Raw genomic sequence first — 20,681 nt, forward strand, 5'->3', positions numbered from 1 at the left:
GAGAAGAGACACAAACGTCTCGGAGGCTGCGACAGGAACTGCATCCGGCATAATTGAATAAAATGTAATTAAATTGAATTGAATTACAGATTCATTTGATGTGAATAAACGAGCAGCTGAAAGAAATCCAGTATATAAGACAAAAATAGAGCAATTCCAACAAGCCTGAAAGTCAATATTTGGCGTGACCACATTTGTTCTCCAGCACAGCCTGAACTCTCTGAGGCCACTTTTATTATTTTATTTTTTATCATTTACATATTTTAAGGACACATGCCAAGATATGGGCAGGTTTTTCAATTTAAAACTGGTTTGCTGCCAAGATATCTGTTATGTGTTGACACAACACTGGTTCATCCATGATGTTGGGTGCTGTTTTTATGCTTGGATGATTAATAGGTCAGTGTTAAGTGACTTAAAAAAAAACCTCTGAAAAAGGTCAGCTACAAGTACTGGACAGAAAATGAGTGAAAAAGTAGCCAATGTCCATAGAAAAACTTTCAGAAAGCCTGGAGAACCATTGCTCAAAAAATTATAAAGTCTGACTCCTGGAAGCAAAATATGAAGACATGACGTGTGGCTCAAGACTTGTATTGTCAAGACTTGACAAGACACGTCACTAATACACAATGATAAAATCTGTTGCTAGGTTAATTGCAAGGTCACCTTCACAACTTGTAATAGGCTCGTCAAGCATTTTGTTTCCAGTACTGCAGCTTTGTGTGGATTTCTGAACAAACGCAACCTTCAATGACAGGCTTAAAGAGCGAGTTCATAAACAAACTGTGAGCTGAGATCAGTGAGTAGTTCTTTGTTACAGAAAAGTATTTGTTCAGTTAATAAAAAAGAGAGGCAGTATACAAATTTTATTCAAATTTGAGCAGTAATCAGTAGGATTTAACAAAGAGTTATTTGTGTGAAAATTCCCATTGGATACAGTAGAAAAGAGTATATATATATAGGAATATCACAGATTTAAAAAATATATGCATAGCCAGAAAGGAGACCCACAGAACCCCACAGGAAATGTCCTTGGCTTATTAGCAAGGCTGCATACTGATTATATGACCTTTTACATGCACTTTATCCATATTTTTTGCTCAAACATTCAACAAGACAGCAGGAAAGGGGAACGATGCAACCAACCCGACTACATTTGTAGGTCACTGCATTCTTTTGTCCAAGCGACACAGAAGATGCAGTGCAGATATTAAGCTCCTGTCTGTGGTGGCTGCCTCATTACTTTTGCGTGGAGTTGGTCTGGGGTCTGGAAACTCTCAGCTGGAGAGCCCACTCGAGGAATAACAGAAGACGGCAGCACAACACTGTCGATCAGATTCACTCATAACAGCAGTATGTTTAACAGGAATGACACTCGAATGCCTGCCAGTTTCTCAGCCTCTGTAGCAGCATCAAAATGATCTAAAGGTCATCACGATGTAAACACTGTGGTATTGATTGTATTATGTGAAGAATCGATGCTGGTAGATAATCATTCTGTGGTGAGAAAGAACTGTCATGTTAATGTTCAACTGAGAAAAGTTTCACTGGAATACGTGCACAAATAAACTTGTGATGAAAGGTGTCACTATAATGATTATTCTCGTACTGTCAGGTGTTATTTAACCCATAAAAGTACCAGGAAAAAAAACAAAAAACAAAGTGGGTTATTTTAAAAGGAATAAATTATAAAGATATATACAAATATTATCATTAAGAATATTTACAATTAGGATTCAAGAAGCCAATTTCTTTGCTATACCTGCCATTGTGTTCATGGGGAAAGCTCTGAAGTCTGCCTCCTATAGGCATCAGGTAGGCATAACCACGCTAAGCACAAAATCTCTGCTGCTCATTTATCATCTTCACTGAGAGCGCAATGATAATATCTCCAGTGTGACATTGTGCCGAAAGTTGTACTAATTAGTGAAATACTACTGCTGATTAAAAATACTCTTTATATCCATGAAGTTCAGAACTGAGAGGGGAAACGTGGTGATAAAAACCTGATTTGAATTTGAATTCTTGAAAATAAATCTGCAGATTAAAAAAGCACTCTGGTGACCCAATTGTGATCGCAGATGTGGGATCACCTCTATTTAGACAGCGCAGGCTTCACTGTAAGGAAAGTCCAGAGTATTAAAATACACTTTTACACAACAGAAGAGTACAAATGACATTTTTCATTGGCACAAAAATCCTCACAGAAGAATTCTTGTTTTCTCCATCCTGAGATGATCTTTAGTGATCAGTAGCCATTTATCTAGATTAAGAAAAGTCACAATTAGGAAACAGAGACAGAAGTAGCCTCTTCTCTTCTTTGCGTCGACCTGCATGTTGGTTACAGTGATAAACCAATTAGTCCAGCGGGTGAAAGACACTTTCACATCAGTTTCACACAAAATCTCACAGCAATCCAAAAATAACCCTCAATGCTGCACAGGGGAAGCGTGGTGATAAAAACTGAAATATTACCATGAAAATTTTCCAGTTGATCCAGGTCTAATAGCAAAATTTTAAAAAAAGATCTCTTAGATATTTTAGAAATTAATGTGGGTACCAAATAGTTGCTTCTAGACCAGAGAAATGGAAGACAGAGATTGAGTGTGTGTGTGTGTTTCAAAGGGGATCCCAAAGAAAATGCACTGAAAAGAGGCATCTTGTTGTAACTAAACTTGTACTCAATGTTCAGACACCCATGTTTGACTGACATGCGGTCATAGTCTGGTGCTGCATTACTGACGGTGGCAACTATAAGATCAGTCGGGTGAAATAACAGAGGAGGGATACACGAGGAATTTTTATTCAGACACCTGACAAACACATGAAAGGCAGACAAACCTCTTTGCTTGTTTGGGGTGTGAACAATAACACCATACCTGGAAAATAGTCCCTCAAACTGGACATGTTGGAGAGACTTTGGAAAGACTGGATTTTGCTGTGTACTCAAATATATGTCAGCTTTCTGCTCCATTAGACCAGAAAAAAAAAAAAACAAGAAAAAAACACCCCTCCACACACACAGTTATCCATGCACTTTAAAGAAGATGCACATGCTCAGTTTTGCACATCCATATTGCGTGCACAGGAATGCTGTCGGCTTGGTTACAGGTTCTCTCCTGGCTGGTACTGAGGCTCTGTGGAGGTAAAGTAATCCTCCAGGAAGCTCTGCAGGTACTCAAAAGTTGGCCTCTCCTCAGGCTCCTTCCTCCAGCAGCTCAGCATCAGGTCATGAAGGGATTCAGGGCACTCTGCCGGACACGGCATCCTGTACCCACGCTCCACCTGGTCCAACACCTCCCGGTTCACCATACCTGGTCGAGAAAATAGAGATTTATGAAAGACATACCGCTGGAAACCTATAATCATAGTTTAATTCATACTACTAGTTATGACAAATCCAAGTCCAAGCCATAAATCTGCTATACATAGCATGCAGAATTGAATATTCTGACCTTATCATTGTTTTTATGAATAACTTGAATGCTTATTAGATTAAATAATTTTCAGCTGGTTATTAATAATAATTCTAAAGGCTGATGATATAGCAGCACTGAAGACAGACATACTGCAGACTGGAAAACCTTGAATTCATTGTAATACAGGTCAAAAATTTTATTTAAAGAACTTTTTCATATTTTTTATAAAGCTATGTTCTTTATGCATGGAGACAACTTAATAAGAAGCAGGTTTATCCCCATATCATAGGTGACCTAAGGTTTATCGCCCTATCATTGAAGGCTCAAAACATCCTGGCAGGTTATAGCATGACATGGAAAACACACTATTAAATAACTTTTGCATGCCACTTGTGAACTTATAAATTGTAGGATGGCATTATCACCTTTCCTTTCATAAAGGATGCTCCAGTGTGTTCTCTGCTAAAAGAGATAATAATAGAGGCTTTCTTTAGTATTTAGAGAAGTCCACCAGTTCTTATTATGGCTGTCTTGCAGATACTTCCAGGTCACCTCACCCAGTCAAGAACCTCTCTGAGAAAAATCAACTGGATTTGGAAAGAAATGCAGGTCCAGGAGACTGGGGCATGTGTGCTTTTAATAGCGTAAGGTGTGCATTTTTCTGGGTTGCCTCTTCTAGAGTGTGTGCATGCAACCAAGTCACACACACACACAGCTACTCCTGTTTCATTTCAATAAATTATCATTTCAATAAAAGATGATCAAACGAATACCTTGTTTGGAGTGTGTTCTAACTGATGCCCCCTGGTGGCTACATTGTTTTTTCTTTGAACCAGAACTGCAACATCCGCGAAGAGGCTCAAACATGACCATAAATGAATAAAACTAGGAGCAGGTTAAAAAATTCATGGGCAGATGAATTACGGGTGACTCTTGATGGACCGGGTAGCTGGGTTGACTGACAGAGAGCACCACTGTCAGAGATCTGTTTGGGCCCTGCTACTATTAAAGATGAGCTAGTTGGAGCTTTTCATGTTATAGAAGAGTTGAAAATCAGCTTCCAAAGCTACTGCTAAAAGATGCAAACAGTTTGCAGCACTCAAGAAAGCAATGATATTTCTGCAAGGCAATTCTCCACCACATAATTCCTAGTACTGCACTGACTTGGTAGCCAATAAAGGCCTCAGATGTGACCTATATATGATCTACTGCTCCTTCACCAGACTTAAATCACACTGTGAGCAAATGTAAGCTTTAATATGAGGGAGGATAATACACCTTCTTGAGCGGCAGCTGTGGTTGCTGCTGTAGCAAAAAGCTGATTGTGAACAGACCAAGAATCTGACATACTTCCCAAACAGAAGGCCTCCTGATTGGTTACTAAAAATAGGGTGGCCATTTGGTTCCAGAATAACTGTGAAAACCCCAAAATATTATAGTCATCAAATCTAGCAAATATATAGTCTGTGTAGGTTCTCAGTCAACCAGGTCATGGTAGTTTTGAGAGCTTCAAAAAAATCTTTCACATTTTGTCTCATGTGATGATTCAGATTTTTAGTAGATGCACTTATGGTGTGAATTTGAACATCCTAGGTCATATCACTCTCAAGTTATCTCGTTCACAAAGTTGGCCGCTCGCCTGTCCAGCGGGGTGACGATAATACCCCATCAGCCTTTTTAGGCTGTGGGGTAAAAAGCACCTATACTTGCCTGGATATGGGACTCGGCCTTTAGTAGCCAGTTCAGTCAGCAGGATCCCAAATGACCATACATCTGATTTAATGGTGAAGCGGCCGTAAAGCGCAGCCTCAGGAGCCGTCCACTTGATGGGAAACTTGGCTCCTGCGAGAGAACAGATTTAGGAGGTTGAAATTAGATCACTGTAAACAGGCTGCAACAAAAACCCAACTGCACAGCTTCCTGCTCTCTAACACCTTGGAAGGTCAGGTGATAAGTCATTGATTCTTACAAACGGGAAGGAACCAAATCTGATTAGTCATGTGACATTAAAAGTTTTTTTTTTTTTTTTTGCCTTTGAAATATTTGAATATTTGACTTCATGTTAAAAAAAATATATATATAAGCCACTGTGTTACATGGAGAAACAGTGTGAGAGAATAAATTCTGTAACTTTAACAATTTTATGGGTCCTACCTTGCCTGGCAGTATATTCGTTATCCTCTATGAGGCGAGCCAGACCAAAATCAGCCACTTTGCAAACCAGGTTATCTCCCACCAGGATGTTAGCAGCTCGAAGATCACGGTGCACGTAGTTCATCCTCTCTACATAAGCCATTCCCGAAGCAATCTGGGAAAGAGGCAAATCTCTGTTATTATTTTAAAGAAAAAAAAACGCAATGGACAAGTATCAAACAATACAGCATGTGATAGCAAATTATTTGCACTGACCTGTGCGGCCATGTCCACCAACTGAGGGAGGCGGAGCACCTTACCCATTTCCCCTTTCAGAGAGTCCAGTAAGCTGCCTGTTAGTATGGACACATAGTACAGATTAGAATGAGCTCATTACTGTTGAGACTGTATAATTCCTGTAATTCTACAACATAATAATTTTCAATTCAGCAGAAAATGTATGCATTTGTTAATACAGTGAAAATATTTAAAGGTGTGAGAACCTCACGCTGACCTTGTCCCATGTACTCTGTGACGATGTAGATGGGTTCCTCAGACACCACAGCGTAAAGCTGAACCAGCTTTTCATGTCTCAGCTTCTTCATGACCTGAGCCTCCTGCAGGAAAGCCTCAGGGGACATGGTGCCAGGTTTCAGGGTCTTGATTGCCACCTGTGTTGTACCGTTCCATGTTCCTGATTAAAAATGAAGCAAAAAAAAAAAATCAATTTCTGATTAAAGAACTGACCAGAATTCTATGTGGAGGCTCATTGGTAGTGGTCTCCAGCTACAAATGGGAGACAAAACAGCATTTTTCAGTTGAAGATTCCACTATTTCTAAACTTGAAGACAGCACAAAGGTCAGGACCTCAACCAAATGCAAGCCTTCTGTTTCTTAAATCAACAATTACAAGGTTGTGCACTGTGAATTTTGGCCCAATGGGTGAGAAAATAAATTCTGAGTTCCACTGTGATGTCCTGAGACATCTCTGGGGAGACAGTCAGCAGATATGACCTGAACAGTGGTGCATGCCATTGTGCTATTGTGTGCCTTGAGTGCGCTGAAAACACAAGAGTTTTGTGGTCACACCAACATCAAACTACACTACACTTAATTTGCCTCCTCAGCAGTTGATCCACTCCCCTAAATGAAAATTAAACTGAAAGGTAGTCACTGTTTTGACACACTGGAGAAGATCCACTGCACATCATAATGGCATAAAGTGACAGAAATGGACCATCACTGAACACTCTGAAAAATGCAGCCACATTGAAAGTGGTCCCGAAATGCACACGAAGATGGTTTTGACACCATATCAGTCAAATTTCTAGAAGGTATGATATTTTATTTTCACTGGCTCAATCTTTTTTGATCAAAGCCTGGAGATGAAATAATTCAAAGCGATGGATACAGGACTAAAATATTTTTATGCAGTTTGGTCTTTGTATAATTGTCACTGGACAGAATAACTGAAGATTTACTCAAAAAATAAAGCATGACTTACCCATCCAGACCTCACCAAAGCAGCCCTGTCCAAGCTTTACATCCAGACGGAGAGACTCTCTCGGGATCTCCCAGGCGTCCTTTGCTAAGCCCTGAGTCTGAGGCTTCAGTACAGGACATACGTCTGTTAGGCTGTGACACAATCCATCAGCATGCTCTGGGGAGAGAAGACAGCGAGGCTGGTCAGCAGTAAAACAGACAACACCAAAGGTCCAGGAATCACAGTCAATGAATGAACTAAACGACTCTCTTTACTCATCTGTGTAATTACTAATGACTCAATCAGGGAGCGGCAGCTAAAACTGAACTTACTGCGATAATGATTGACAAGCTGCTGCAGTGAGTTGAATTGGGTACGTGATGTGATATAGAAGCCTCCACTGTCCAGCTTCCTGATCTTGTAGTGCTTCACATTTAGCCCTTTTGTGTTGTCATAGTCCAATACAGACAGACAGTAGGCACCTGGGGAGAATGACAACAAATTAACCACAAAGTACCACAATAATATCTGATTCACTGCCTTGATAGGTCATCTTCAACACGAAATCACAAATCGTAAGACCAAAAATCACCTGGTAAGAGGTAAAAGAACATTTGTCATTCAGAATGTGGAGTAATTGGATTCAATTTTTGTGGGTAGTGTGTTTATTGCGCCACCAGAGGGCAGTGTTGATCAAGTAAGAACCAGTCTGAATCAGATTGGCCCAAGGCAATGCCTAACCCTTCTCTTTATGTTTGAACTGGGCACTATGGCCTGCGGTTGTGCAGCCTTCAGCCTCGGCTCCACACTGACCTAATTCTGTCTTACTCACTCACCCAGTACTTCCCCTCTGCTCACCCACCTACTTGCTTTCTGTCCATCTCTCCCCACCTTCAATATTCTTCTTATTCTATTCAGATCCTATATATATATATATATATATATATATATATATATATATATATATATATATATATATGTGTGTGTGTCCTGTAATGATAATCCTGTAATGTGCATGTATAATCATGGCATACACACACAGCTGACTGAGGTGCCGTTTACACGAAGCCATTTTCACTGGAAACGGTGTCGTTTTGATGCGTTTCAGCCTTTCGTTTACACGATGGCGTTTCAGAAACGATCCGCGTTTACACGAGGACATGTGAAACGATGAAAACGATGTAGTTCCCATGCCAGGCCACAAGTTGGCGTTGGTTTTCTCTTTGCAGTTTGTTTACGCAAGACGCGCATGCGTGGAGTGACACAGTAGGTAGTGCGGCAAATTGTTCATTACTTAAAAAACGGCCAATGTGAGAGGTTTTGTGTGGACCGATGATGAGGTTGGATCGCTGCTGCACACAACGCTGAATTACAAAACGGTAAAAACACAGGAAGAGCATAAGAAGCACTCGTGAATCCGCGAGTACTGTTTATCAGTTTGCGCGTGCGCGAAAAACTGGCCGTCGCAACCATAGTGCGCATGTGCGAGTCGAGCGTTTTCAAATCACCCCGGTTTCAAGTGTTTACACGAAAACGCAAGCCGGTGCGTTTCTGAAACGCTCCACTCTGGACCCCGTTTCTGAAACACATCGTTTTCACTCTGTTGTCGTGTAAACAGAAGGGCGAAACGCATCAAAACGACACCGTTGTCGTGTAAACGCAAGGCCGAAACGCATCAAAACGACACCGTTTCAAAATGAAAACGGTCTCGTGTAAACGGCACCTGAGCCTGAAGGGACTATTTCACTGCTGCAGCAGCAGCAGCAGAGCAGCTGCCTATCAGAACTATCGCCAGACTGAGTCCCACAGGTGTCACATCCAACCTTTTCCCATCTGCCTGATTTGTTTCTCTTCTGTACCCACGTTGCCACATGACTGACACGGCACAGCAGGAAGCACAGTGAGCAGCAGGGAAGCATGCCTCACTGTAAAAAAGAATTTGCTTTCTTCTCATCAGTGCCTTCTTAGTCAGCGATGTCACAGAGTACAAAAGTCATTTTGAAATCGGAACATTTTACGACTTCATAGAAAATACATGAAGAAGTGTAAAAATAACTGCACACCATGTTTCTGGGATACAAAGTTAAAAAGGGCAGGCTTGTTTATCAATACACTAAAAAAATTTTAATCTACGTGTCCGGGTCCTGCGAGTTTTACATTTACAATCTTACTTTCTCATCTCATATAGAAAAAGAACAGAATGAACAAACAGTCAGCCGATCAATGCCAAAATATTTGATAAGTAGTTATGTGGGATATAAATGAACCAAGTCATTAGGAATTCTGAACCTGAACTTTTGATGCTTCACAATTTTCCAGTCTCAATAATCAGGCAACACTCACCCTTGGTGGTTTCACTCTCTCGCACCAGGAAAGTCCCTCTCTTGTTCTCTAAACTCAGCAGCAGCCTCTCAGAATCGCGGCGTGTGATTCTGCCAAAGTACCACCTGGACGAGGTCAAGACAAAACACATGGGACACACGGGAGCAGATTGGTGAGGGGAAGGAGATGTGAGCGGGAGAAAGAGAGGGAATGGGAAATCAAGGCTGAGCTCTTGCGTACAGTCTCAGAAGGTTTAGTTTATTCCAGATGCAGTGCATACTAGTGCCTACAATGCAACAGCTGCTTACCTGGACTCTAGAGCCAGTTTGAGATGACTGATGGAGAAGGAGGCAAAGATGAGAAATGAAGTTGTTATAAAAAAGTTAGTTTGTGAGTTTTACTGTAAGCAAGCAGGTTAGCATGAAAAGCTAAGCAGGAAAAGTGGTTCCTGAACTACAGTGAGGTAAATGAGTAGTTTAAGATTTTGTTGTATTAACTTTCAAGCCATCATCAAGCCCAAGAGCAAGGCAATATTACATTACAAGGAAACTCACTTAGCTAAGTTTACCTCAAAGACTGGGAACAGAGGCAAATACAGTCAAAAGGTAACAAAGTCTCAACTTTCTATTCTGTTTCTAGTCCTTTTACTAAGTTATCTGCTATTGCTAGTGAGCTTTAATGAGAATCTGTTACACTCATTTCCAGCACCATCTTTGTATTCTTGGACTTTACTAGAGTAACTTTCCATCATCCATGCATCAAAATAATCTTTGGTGCAGCCCAGCTCAGGCCCTGAGTGGCTGCCCCTCACAAACTGAAGGTTTGAACAGCAGATGGGCGGGGCATCTGCGCTCACCAATCGCCAAGTGAGATTACCATATTACAGACATCCACGTTCAGTGACACAATACAGAGCTGAGAGTATGACAAACTGTTAATCTTCTCATATATACTATATAAACCAAAGTACTGGGCCACCTACACGTGACACCTACGGGAGCTGCTACGGGGAAAATCCACACCATGAAGCTCCCAGCACACACTTTATGCATTAATGTTAATGCAGGAGGAGGTTTGGAGCTCTGCAGTTCTTGAATCAGCAGAGCGTTGGCACATTTCATGGAGTCTGTGCCTCAGCACTCAGCAAATCTGCTCTTTCTGTGCTTCCTAAATGCTTTCACTTTGCAATAATATCACATCCAGTTGTTTGTAGAATATCTGGGCGGGAAGAAATATCACAAATAGACTTGTTGCAGTGGAGGCATCCTTTTACATTAACATGCTTGAATTCATTGAGCTCTTTAGAATGAGCCATTCTCTGAGGGTTAACGTTTCCATGCACTTGGTGAAAGGCAGATAAGAGTTAGATCAAGACAGAAAAAAATAAAGGAGTTTACTCTTCTGCCTGGATTGAGTCAGATGGAGCCACGTAATTGCTGGGGATATAACCGCTTTCTCCAGTGGTCAGGGAGCGCGCCAGCCACCAGTCCCCTTCTCTGCACAGATGAAATGATAACACACAGCTTTACCAAGGCTCATCACATGTACAAAAACACAAATGTGAATTTTAGGGCTGTTTATCAAGCGTCTCAGACCATAAGTGAATGGATAGTTTGTTTTGTAATTTTAGTGACTGCTACATGGCTTTTATATAGTATTTAAGATTTATTTTATATAAATAAAATTGAATGGAATCGGCTCTTGGAGAAGCTTGATAAAGGCCAGCCCAGGTTATTTTGCTATTATGTTATTACTAAGGGTGGGAATCGCTGTAACTAACAGAATAACAGTATCATAATTTACTGCCCATGACAGCAACATGATCTATGTGCCTATAATGCATCCTGATATCTATAAGTGAGGAAAAATGTCCCTGAAATGACAAAATGCAGCAATTATGTACTTACAGCATTGTGGCGTCAGTGTGGGTGTGTATTATCATCATTATTCAGTTATTATTATTATTATTTAATAATGAGTCAGTTCAGTTAATTAGCTCTCTGATTTGAGTTCCCCCAGCTATTTTCCCCTCTGTGAGTTTGTTCTTCATCACCACATGTTAGCTGACTTCTGTTCCCTTTACCCTCGTTCATTTGATATGTGCCACAATTAGACATGCTGTATCCATTTATCCATCTGCGTGGTTTAATTAAAATGCTATTTATTGTCAGTGTACTGATAACATATAACAGCAGGGGATGATATTGATATTATTCCCATCCCTAGTAATTATAGAAACATATGGATATGAAAAAGGAGGGGATGATGGTGCGTGTAGGCTACACTTTATGTGGCGTTGAGCTGCTGAAGCTTTGCAGCACTATATTCACAAGTTTAAAGCAAAATCTTTATTTGCTTACATTTTTCGCCTCCCATTTATAGCGCTGCAAGGCTTTCAACCAAATGCTACAGGTATCAGCTTGGTACCTTTCTAGCGAATTGGTTTCACTATGCACAACTACACAAATATTTCATGTGATGCACAGCACACAGGCTGACAAACGATTTGTTCAAACACAGTTCCAGAGAAGCTTCACAAACCTGCAGTTCACCTTCCTCCTGTAAAAATGTGATGGTTTATGGGAAAGAGAGATGAAATGGTGAAAAAGAAGGGCATTAGAGAAATACAGAGAGCACATTGTGAGCAGAGACAGACCTGCAAACTACAAAGAACAAACAGACCTCAGCATAGCGCATTTGATAAAGCTTTGAACCTAAACTGCTTGAACTGCTTTGTATTGAATGAGGCACAATAATGAGGCCAGGGAAAGAAAAAAAAAGCAGAGGGCACAACATGATCATGACAAAAGCCTGTTGGCTCACTGTGCATAACTTTACTAATCCACCTGACCAAAGAGAAAACCAGGACAGGCCTATCTGACACTTACATTAACAAGTCTTAGACTTGCTTCATGGATTTTTGGTATACTTGACCCAATAATGATCCAGGTCTTTGGCTTAGGGGGCCAGTGATAATCCACTATTGTTCCAAACTCCTGCTTCTTGGTCAGTAATTTGTTGGTGAGCAGGCAGCACTGGGGGTGCAGCACTACAGTATATGGTTCACTGCACCTCTATTGATTTAAAGAGTAAAGCCTGTACTTTAAAAAAAAAAGAAAAAAGTATGGGCTTAAACAGCTAGGACTGCATTATATAAGCAGATCTTGCATTGAGTCTACTTCTTAGGAATAACCAATTAAAATATAATATCCTTACTGAGGTGGACCGAGCAGAAAGATGAATGAGGCAAAATTAATGTGGAAATGTCTCACTTGACTCTAATGACAGAAGTCTTCAGCAGACAAGTGACGTGAATTTTGGAGCGCACGGCAGCCAGACAGGCGACTGAGCAATTCTCAAGTTTACTTGGGTGCAAGAGACGACAGAGGAGATGAAAAAGGGAAGAGTGTGAATATTTTCTGCGTTTTCCTTACGTATTGTTTACTATCTGGAGCCGTTCGCCCTTCCTGAAAGACAGATCTGTCGCTGTTCGAGACTCATAGTCGTATAACGCCACGAAGGTTGTGACGCCTCCTGTTAGAAGATAAATGGGATTTGACAGAGTTACAAGCAGAACAGACAGTTAAAATAATCATCACAACAAGGTGGTAATCGTCAAACTGAAGGCTTTCGGTGGAGATTCTCACCTGCTAATGTTATTCTGCTCGGTGAGGTGACACTGTTACTGTCCACACCTCCAAAGAGTGCCAGTTCTGCATTATTAGCCATTGACTGATTGCCACTGAGACCTGCATCCACAGTGGGGCTACGGTTTGGTGTTAGGGATTGCTGAGTGGAGTTGAGGTGGTGGCCGCCAGCCCCTCCACCCGAGCTGAGGTTGCCATCGAGGCTGCGGGTTCGCTGGCCTACATCCTTGGACTTACTCTTGGATCCCCCCATAGCCGAGGCCTGTTGTGCATTCGAAGACAGAGAAAAGTCAGCGAGACAGCAGATAAAGAAGAAACGTAATTCGAATTGAATTTCCAGGCACAGTAATAGAAAAATTACACTATAATTTGGCATCAAATGGACTTGCTTTCTTATGTAATTTTCTTAGAATACATTCTCTGGAAAAATTCCTTTGACTGCCACAAAGCCAGATGCAGAAACCAGAGCCGGCCCGGAGACTACTATTAAACCCACAGAGACACGGTGTCACACAGACCACATGAAGCAAAACATCTCCAGCAGACGATGGAGCAGCTGCCACTCGTCGGTTTCAACACAGACATGAGATCCACTTTACCCCACTCCCACCGGCAGCATGAACACAGACAGTAGTTAAGTCACACATGCACGCATGAGCATGTGTCAGACACAATAATTCCAGAGGTGTGCTGAAGTATTTTGAGGTGTCATAGTATTCCCATTGCCTCTATGCAGATTTATCAGTTACATTTAGTCTACTTATTTAGAGAAGCCAGCAACCGAAACTCATTCACGTTCATGTTTGCTGAGTGGGAATGAATAGAGCCCCTCGTTTTAATAGCAGTGCCGACTAAGTTCAATGATCAACAGAAGACTGGTAAACATCAATTATGGTAATAATTTAGAGCCATTACGTGACTGTGGCTAAAATAATGCCCACATTCAGTAGTTTTAGCATTTAAATGTGAGGATTTGCAGTATTGAGTCATTGGAAATTCAGCTGAAGACTATTGAGTGGGCAAGTTAGGGCACTTTTTTTTAAGAAAAAACATTTTTCAATTTAAAAAGAATCAACACAGCTCCTCTCTGGGGCTGCTAAAAACTCCAGTATGTTCACCAGCTACTTGCTAACTTTGGCGCACATTAGGTTAATCTAAGCATGTTTGCGGTAAGCAGCTTCCTGCTGTTTCTGGAAACAAGGCCGGTGGGGATGTCAGAGTGGTAAAAGTTGATACCAGGAAAACCAAAAACAAAGAGCAGAGTTAGATGATAACTCTCTTATTGATCGCTTCTTTAATTTAAAACACTAACACTCTCACACACACACACACACACACACACACACACACACACACACACACACACACACACACACACACACACATATTTTGTACACCACGACAGTGTTTTTCCTGACCCAGTATGGGCCTCTGGGGTGTGGCTATGCATGTAAGCCTGCATATTCTAAATGGAATAAGTTAAGCATGAACCTATGCAGGTGTTTTCCTCTGGCTCTGGCACCCTTTTTTTGGGGGGGGGGGGGGGGGGGGGGGGGGGGGGCTGCACAGGCTAATTTGAACAGCACAGAAATGAATAATTGAGTCTGAATGGCCACTCACCAGTTATGAGTGATGCATTTAAAAACTGGATGATTCTAGTAAAGTTTAGTAGATCACAGTAGTAGATCAGGAAGATTTGGATTGCTGCTTGGTTTTCATGCCTGAATCTCCCCCACTTCCTCAGGTTCATGACCTCGAACCACTGCTTAGTGCAGTGAAATTCTTACACTAAGCCCAGAATAATTTAAGGGCTCAAAGCCCTGCTATCATGGATAGACATAGCCACAGGGGGTCTGCTAAGAAATGCAAATTTACAAAAAGCACTAAGGTGGGATGACCTGGAAACTCTTCTGATAAGCAGATAAAAGCACATTTGGGTAGTGTCAAGCTACTTGGACTGCCTGACGTTTGTTATGTAGGTGGCCGCGGAGCTGCTCAGGTCAACCTAATGCTGTTAATCCAAAAACGAAACCAGCTACACGAAACTGGCTAGCAGCCATCATGACAGGCAAAGCTATGAATGTATGACATATGGTGGAAAATATCTGACTAAAAAAGGACTCAGTTCACTACACAAGCTAAGGAAATGAAGCTGTGAAACTGTCACTGGTTCTCGTCTGCCAGGAGAGGAGAAGCAGAGGCAACATAAGGAGATGTGGAAGTTTTATCTGTGTTTTTATTCAGTTTAGAAGATTCCCCTGTACAGTATGTGCAAGTGCACATTAGCTCATCCAGAGAAGAAGTACTACAAATAAATACTTAAAAGCATTACGGGTAGAAAAATGAAAGGGGGAGGGGAACATAACACGGGGGTTGATTTTTTTTTTCTTTTCGTTATCATCATGAAAGGGGAGGAGGACGAGAAAGTGATGAGGGGGTCAGTGGGGCCGAAGAGTCGATAAGTCTACCCCCTGGGCATGTCTGCATTAAAGGGTGGGGGTGTTGCATGGGTAACAGTATATGCAGGTTAACACAAAAACACAGACACAAGAGGCACAAAGATGCCGAGTGGCTCAGGGAGCTGCTCTTTGTGTGTTTTGTGTTCTCCCCCAGCAGACTGGCTGCATGGTTAATAAGCTGTTTGAGGCAGAGCAGAGACCTCTCTGATCTACAGTCGTCACTCATGTAAGAGGCTTCCCCATTCCACACACAAGATGCTTATTCTTAAGGGACGTCGCCTTAATAGGATCTCAGCTGGCATTTAAATAACACATTTTGTGGAGAGACTTTGGTAAATCAGGGTAAATTTTGCTGACATGATGACTATGCTTTTAGGGTTCAGAAGAGCTGTGCGTGTAGCATAGAATCTGATGAAGTGAACAAATTAAAAAAAGACAGCCATTAAAACCTTTCAGAAATTTCAAGGCTGAATAGAATTCAGTTCCTTTGGCCAACAGTGTCCTAGACCCAGACAAATGCACTAAAACCTCCCTGGAAAGAAAGTCTGAATCAAGTAAACACGAAACAGCACTAAGAGAGTCTCTTATTTTCTTCTTCTTCTTCACACTCAGTTTCCAACAAAGCCATCTTTTGTCCACTCACAGCAGGCAGCATAAACAACACACAGAAGTGGCCTGTGGCTTGCTGGCTGCTTGCATGTTTTAGCTCTAACAGCCATTAAGAAATATGGAAATGAAGGAATTCATGAAGTCAAACATCGTCATGATTTGCAACAGAGGAACTGGACTCATGCCTCCGCGTATACTATCTGCAGTAGTTAATGATAACAAGAGCCTAATAGGGGCGAGGTACTGTAATAAGCACCAACTGTCTCAGGCATAGCTGCATAAAAATCCCTCCAGCAAGGCAGGGGGGTGTGGCTGGGCTGGTAGGAGGGGGATTTGCTTAATTATGCATAAGATCTGGCAATGAATTCCAAATCCTTCACGTCTCCTGAGCTTTTGGTAAATGGGTATAGTCTTTTAATATTGCTGCTGGGGCTTGCTGCCACCCCCTCTAGAACAGGATACGGCCTATCCCTGTTCTACTTTTTTTTGCATTTATCGTGAAAAGAAAACAATTCTGAATGGTATCCTCTCATTGAAATAAAAAAGATGTGTCATCCCTTTATTTATTAACACGCTTCGCCGAACAAGTCTTTGTCACGGTAGCAGGCCATTTCACCAACAACGCAGCCTGCCGCGTTCTGGCCCTTTAAAAAAAAGCCTTTTCATCTTTTGGGAAGGATCAAACAAACATGAACATCAAAATTGAACAAGCTAGTTTAAGATGTTCTGTATGCAGGCTTAATGAAGGGTTTCCCACTATGAAGCTGAAGCAAACTGCAAGTAATACTGAGGCAGGCAGTGAAACTGCTCCTGTGAAGGAGCACGTTAGGGCTTGTATCTTGCCACGACAGCTACAGTAGACCCCTTATTTCTGTCTCACAGGACTTGTTACTATTGGTCTAGTATCTAATACATGCATTGGGCAAGTTATGACAATCACTCGTCTCTGAAAGAGTTGTGTTTAATACATCTGACCCAGGTTAGAGGTCACAATTAAGCTATTGCTGTAAATGTACTAGTAGAACAAATTAGTAGCATTTTCTTTTCCTCTACTTCGACTTTGATGACAATTATTGGAGCCGAGTAATATGGGATTTACTGCAGAGCTTTCTACAGTTTTACAGCCATGACAGACATGTTTTTATTTACTTGCATGCATTAATGTCCGTGTAATTTCATTATCACGCCTGAGCTAAATAAGATGAAATAACCATGAAGTCATCAAGCGTAAGTGCAATCAAGCTCAAAATGAATCACTTCATTAGGGACATTGTGGATGATACACGCAAACTACTGTATGTCGAGATTAATTTGATTTCTTGTTTTTAACCACGCTGTAAACCTTCAGGCCTTAAAAAATTAATTTGGAAGCATCAAGAACAGTTCCTCTTGTGGCCTCCTGAGAGTGGCTCCAAATGCAAGTCAGTTGTCATAGATTTCCATGTTAAAGTGCCAGTGCAGAAATAAACATGTTTACAGCTCAGTACAAAGACACACTGTTGACAAGAGAGAGAGAAGTTCCAAGAAAAAATTATATTATCTGAAGATGTTTTTCTGTTAAGAACTAATGATGCTATTAAAGCTAATCCCCCCCAAAAATGCTGCCTGTAGACACAAACCTTAAGGCTCTTGTCACACAGACCTAGAGACTGGCTGCCTGGTAGCATCCAGTCCTCAGAGAAAAATAATAAGGAAAAATGTGTTTCCCCCGACAGGCTGGGAGGTGGTTGGGGGAGGTTGCTTGCTGTCGCTAGGTGAAACTGCCAGCATCCTCACCAACTGGTCAGAGAATACACATTTATGCCTAGCAATCAGAGGTTGCCAGTGGGTCACCAACCAGTCTCTAGGTTTAAACTGTATTGAGGCTTAACTTTATGCATTATTAGTTGCATGGCCACTTTGAATAAGAGGTGGGTATTTGTCTGCTAGGTGTCACCCCAGCTAATTCAAGACAATGAACTGAGATTTTGAAGAGCGTTTGTGGTGTTGGTGTCTTTTCTGGCATTTTATTGCAGTTATTTGACATTTACTGCAGGCTGCTGTGTGGCTGATTGTATCAACTGTCCAAGAGGTCTATACTCCAGGTTATTGTATTCGTATTTATTAGTAGGTATCTATATTTGTGCAATGCACTCATTCAGTCTGTGGATGCACCTTGTTAGCATTAGCTGATAATTCCACCCTTTATTCCAAATATAATGATTATCGGCTCCAAATAACAATACAGCCTCAGCTATGATGCTAAAGCTGAAGCTTCAAACTGGGATTTAACTGTAGCTAGATGAGATGAATTCTTTTTTTCTCCCCAGATTGCTGTTTGCTAACATTTGAGTGATGCTGAAAAACACTGATGGTAACGACTTCACTCTATATTTAGACCCTAAGAGCATTACCAGTTAAAAGGTATATTTAAATTACAGATCAGAAAACCGATTTATGCTGAATTGTTATAATCCTGAATGCAGTCACTATCCTAGAACATATGACATATAAGAGAGGCATAGTGACATTTATTCTCTGTAGGCCTAAAAAACAAGTCCTTTGAGTGAACAACAGCAGCCAGACTGCAGGCAGGAAGATATCATCCTGTTTTTATTGCATTTGCATAAGCAGACACCAGCCGTTTAAAGTGGTGTGCGTGAGCACCCTGATCACATGTGCCGTAGAGCCTGAATTCAAGTGGATGTGTGACCAGGCTGTACTCAGTTAAAATCAGAACAGTGCAAACAAAATCCACACTTGACCAGCTGCAACGTTGTTCCAAAGGGGTTTTCCATTTGATGGAGCTACAGCAGAAAAACATCCCTACACACCGAGGAGGCTGGTGATGAATCCAGGGTTTCTTGCTTTTAAAGAATTTGTCTCATTTGAATTGAGAGGGAACAGAAGTGCAGGGGTTAGGAAGGATGTGTGCACGCAATGAGAATATGCCCGTGTGAGCAAAAGCATGTGATCCTAATGTCAGCCTGCTGGGTGTATTCCTTCATCTTAATGCTCTCTATGTAATTACTATGGAGGGAAAAGTAGGAAGGCTTTGGCTCCTGCGTCACCAGTCGCCAATTGTAGCATAATCCAAGCCTGCTTGTTCTGTTCAGATTATCAACATCTATTCCCCTAATCGTATTCATCAAATGCAGCGAGGACATTCCATCTGGGACTGACAAACAGCACAAGTGCTGCAATGACAAGACAGGATGAACCCGTCAAACCACTACTGCTGCTGCAGCTGGCTGCTGCTAGTCCTCCAAGCTCTCGTATCCTGTCTCAACAAATCCATTTGCTGTGGGAAAAACACTAAAAACCTGAACTCAGATCATTAAGAACAGTTTACACTCCATCGTGTGCAGGTGAGCCGCTTCCTGGTTTGGAGCAAACATTGAGTGTAGCTGAACGTACCTGTTTCTCTTCTCTTTCAACAAACATGAACAGAGTAAATGGCATACTGGATATGTTTGCACACCAGTACGACCCCCACGCATCTAGTGTTTGCCCAGGCTTCTCATGTTGTTACCCAGTAGGCTGATCATTACTGAGCTGAAATGAAGTGACACAGCAGAGAATACGCCATGATGCCTCCAGCATTTCACCTCTTTTGTAAAGTACATCCACATTTTATCAAACTGAGAACCACACAAAGCCAGAAACCTTTGCCATGTTTGGATATCTGAGGGTAAACACGCCCCCCTCACAGACACATTTATACCAGGACTTTGCTGAGTCCTTGATAAAGTGTGTACCAAACCCCCCCACCCCCCCACCCCCACCCACACTGTGCTCCTGCCACGGACAGACACAGGGATGGGGAGGCGATGAAGTCAATATTTACTGCTCCGCATACACACACAAACGTTGCCATGGAGGCAATTCCAAGCATTCCACAAACCAACAAACTGCACAGATGTAGGAAAGCTGCGCACAGACACTTTCTAGGCCAAAACACTCACAGAGCACTGCATGCCTATCTGATGAAGAGGAAGGTAAGATTAGCAGAGGCTCCATCACGCTGAATTATGTGGGATGTGTGTCACTTCCTGAAAGCATTTTAGAGGGAAAAAGAGAGAAGAGCGAGACAGAGAAAGTGGCACAGAGAAATCACCTGGAGAAATTATTCCCATTGTCATGTTTTCCGTTGTAGGACAGGGCAATTCCCATAAAAAAAAACAAAAAAGAAACACTGTTTACCCATATTCCCCGCCTTTTAGGAGCATGCAGTGCTGTGGCTTCTATAATAGGATCAGAGGCTATGAACGCTTATCCCTTTCACTGTGTGAAAATGTGTGTGTGTATTTGTCTGCACTGCACTGGGTTTTTCTTTTTTTTTTTTTCCCCTCATAAAAAAGCAAACTGCAGATCACCTTTTCTTACTAACCCCCCCGCCCCCCCAGGCCAACCTGGCCTTAAAATCACGTGACTTCTTTGGGCTCATGGAGTCGAGCAGCTGGCCACTCTGTCTTAAACCCAGCGCTTACAGAGGAATTTTTGTCCACTTCCAAACAACAAACACTGCTGGCAGCAACTGCAGGTTCAAGGATTTTCTCTTATCCCCTGTTCCTAATCTGAGTATGACATATATCAAATTATTTTGGGATTGACGCTCAAAAAGAAAATA

The 20,681-nt window shown here is 41.7% G+C and overlaps 1 protein-coding gene across 3 annotated transcripts in view; it reads right to left on the minus strand.

Moving 5' to 3' along the window:
* Positions 1–858: 858 nt before the first annotated feature.
* Positions 859–20,681, minus strand: part of src (v-src avian sarcoma (Schmidt-Ruppin A-2) viral oncogene homolog) — a 30,586-nt gene continuing 10,763 nt past the window's right edge. The window contains exons 2-14 of one of the 3 annotated variants that reach the window (XM_030733030.1): positions 13,005–13,266; positions 12,792–12,891; positions 11,899–11,916; positions 10,755–10,853; positions 9,666–9,692; positions 9,379–9,482; positions 7,368–7,517; positions 7,057–7,212; positions 6,067–6,246; positions 5,829–5,905; positions 5,574–5,727; positions 5,130–5,261; positions 859–3,314 (exon numbers count right to left, since the gene is read on the minus strand). In XM_030733030.1, the coding sequence (XP_030588890.1) occupies positions 3,106–3,314; positions 5,130–5,261; positions 5,574–5,727; positions 5,829–5,905; positions 6,067–6,246; positions 7,057–7,212; positions 7,368–7,517; positions 9,379–9,482; positions 9,666–9,692; positions 10,755–10,853; positions 11,899–11,916; positions 12,792–12,891; positions 13,005–13,257 (1,659 nt within the window). In that variant the 5' untranslated portion in view covers positions 13,258–13,266 and the 3' untranslated portion in view covers positions 859–3,105. The remainder of the gene's footprint in view (positions 3,315–5,129; positions 5,262–5,573; positions 5,728–5,828; positions 5,906–6,066; positions 6,247–7,056; positions 7,213–7,367; positions 7,518–9,378; positions 9,483–9,665; positions 9,693–10,754; positions 10,854–11,898; positions 11,917–12,791; positions 12,892–13,004; positions 13,267–20,681) is intronic. The other 2 variants (XM_030733031.1, XM_030733033.1) reach the window with 2 other exon arrangements.

The sequence above is a fragment of the Archocentrus centrarchus genome, chromosome 7, assembly GCF_007364275.1.
Source record: "Archocentrus centrarchus isolate MPI-CPG fArcCen1 chromosome 7, fArcCen1, whole genome shotgun sequence".
In the NCBI taxonomy this organism is placed as follows: Eukaryota; Metazoa; Chordata; class Actinopteri; order Cichliformes; family Cichlidae; genus Archocentrus; species Archocentrus centrarchus.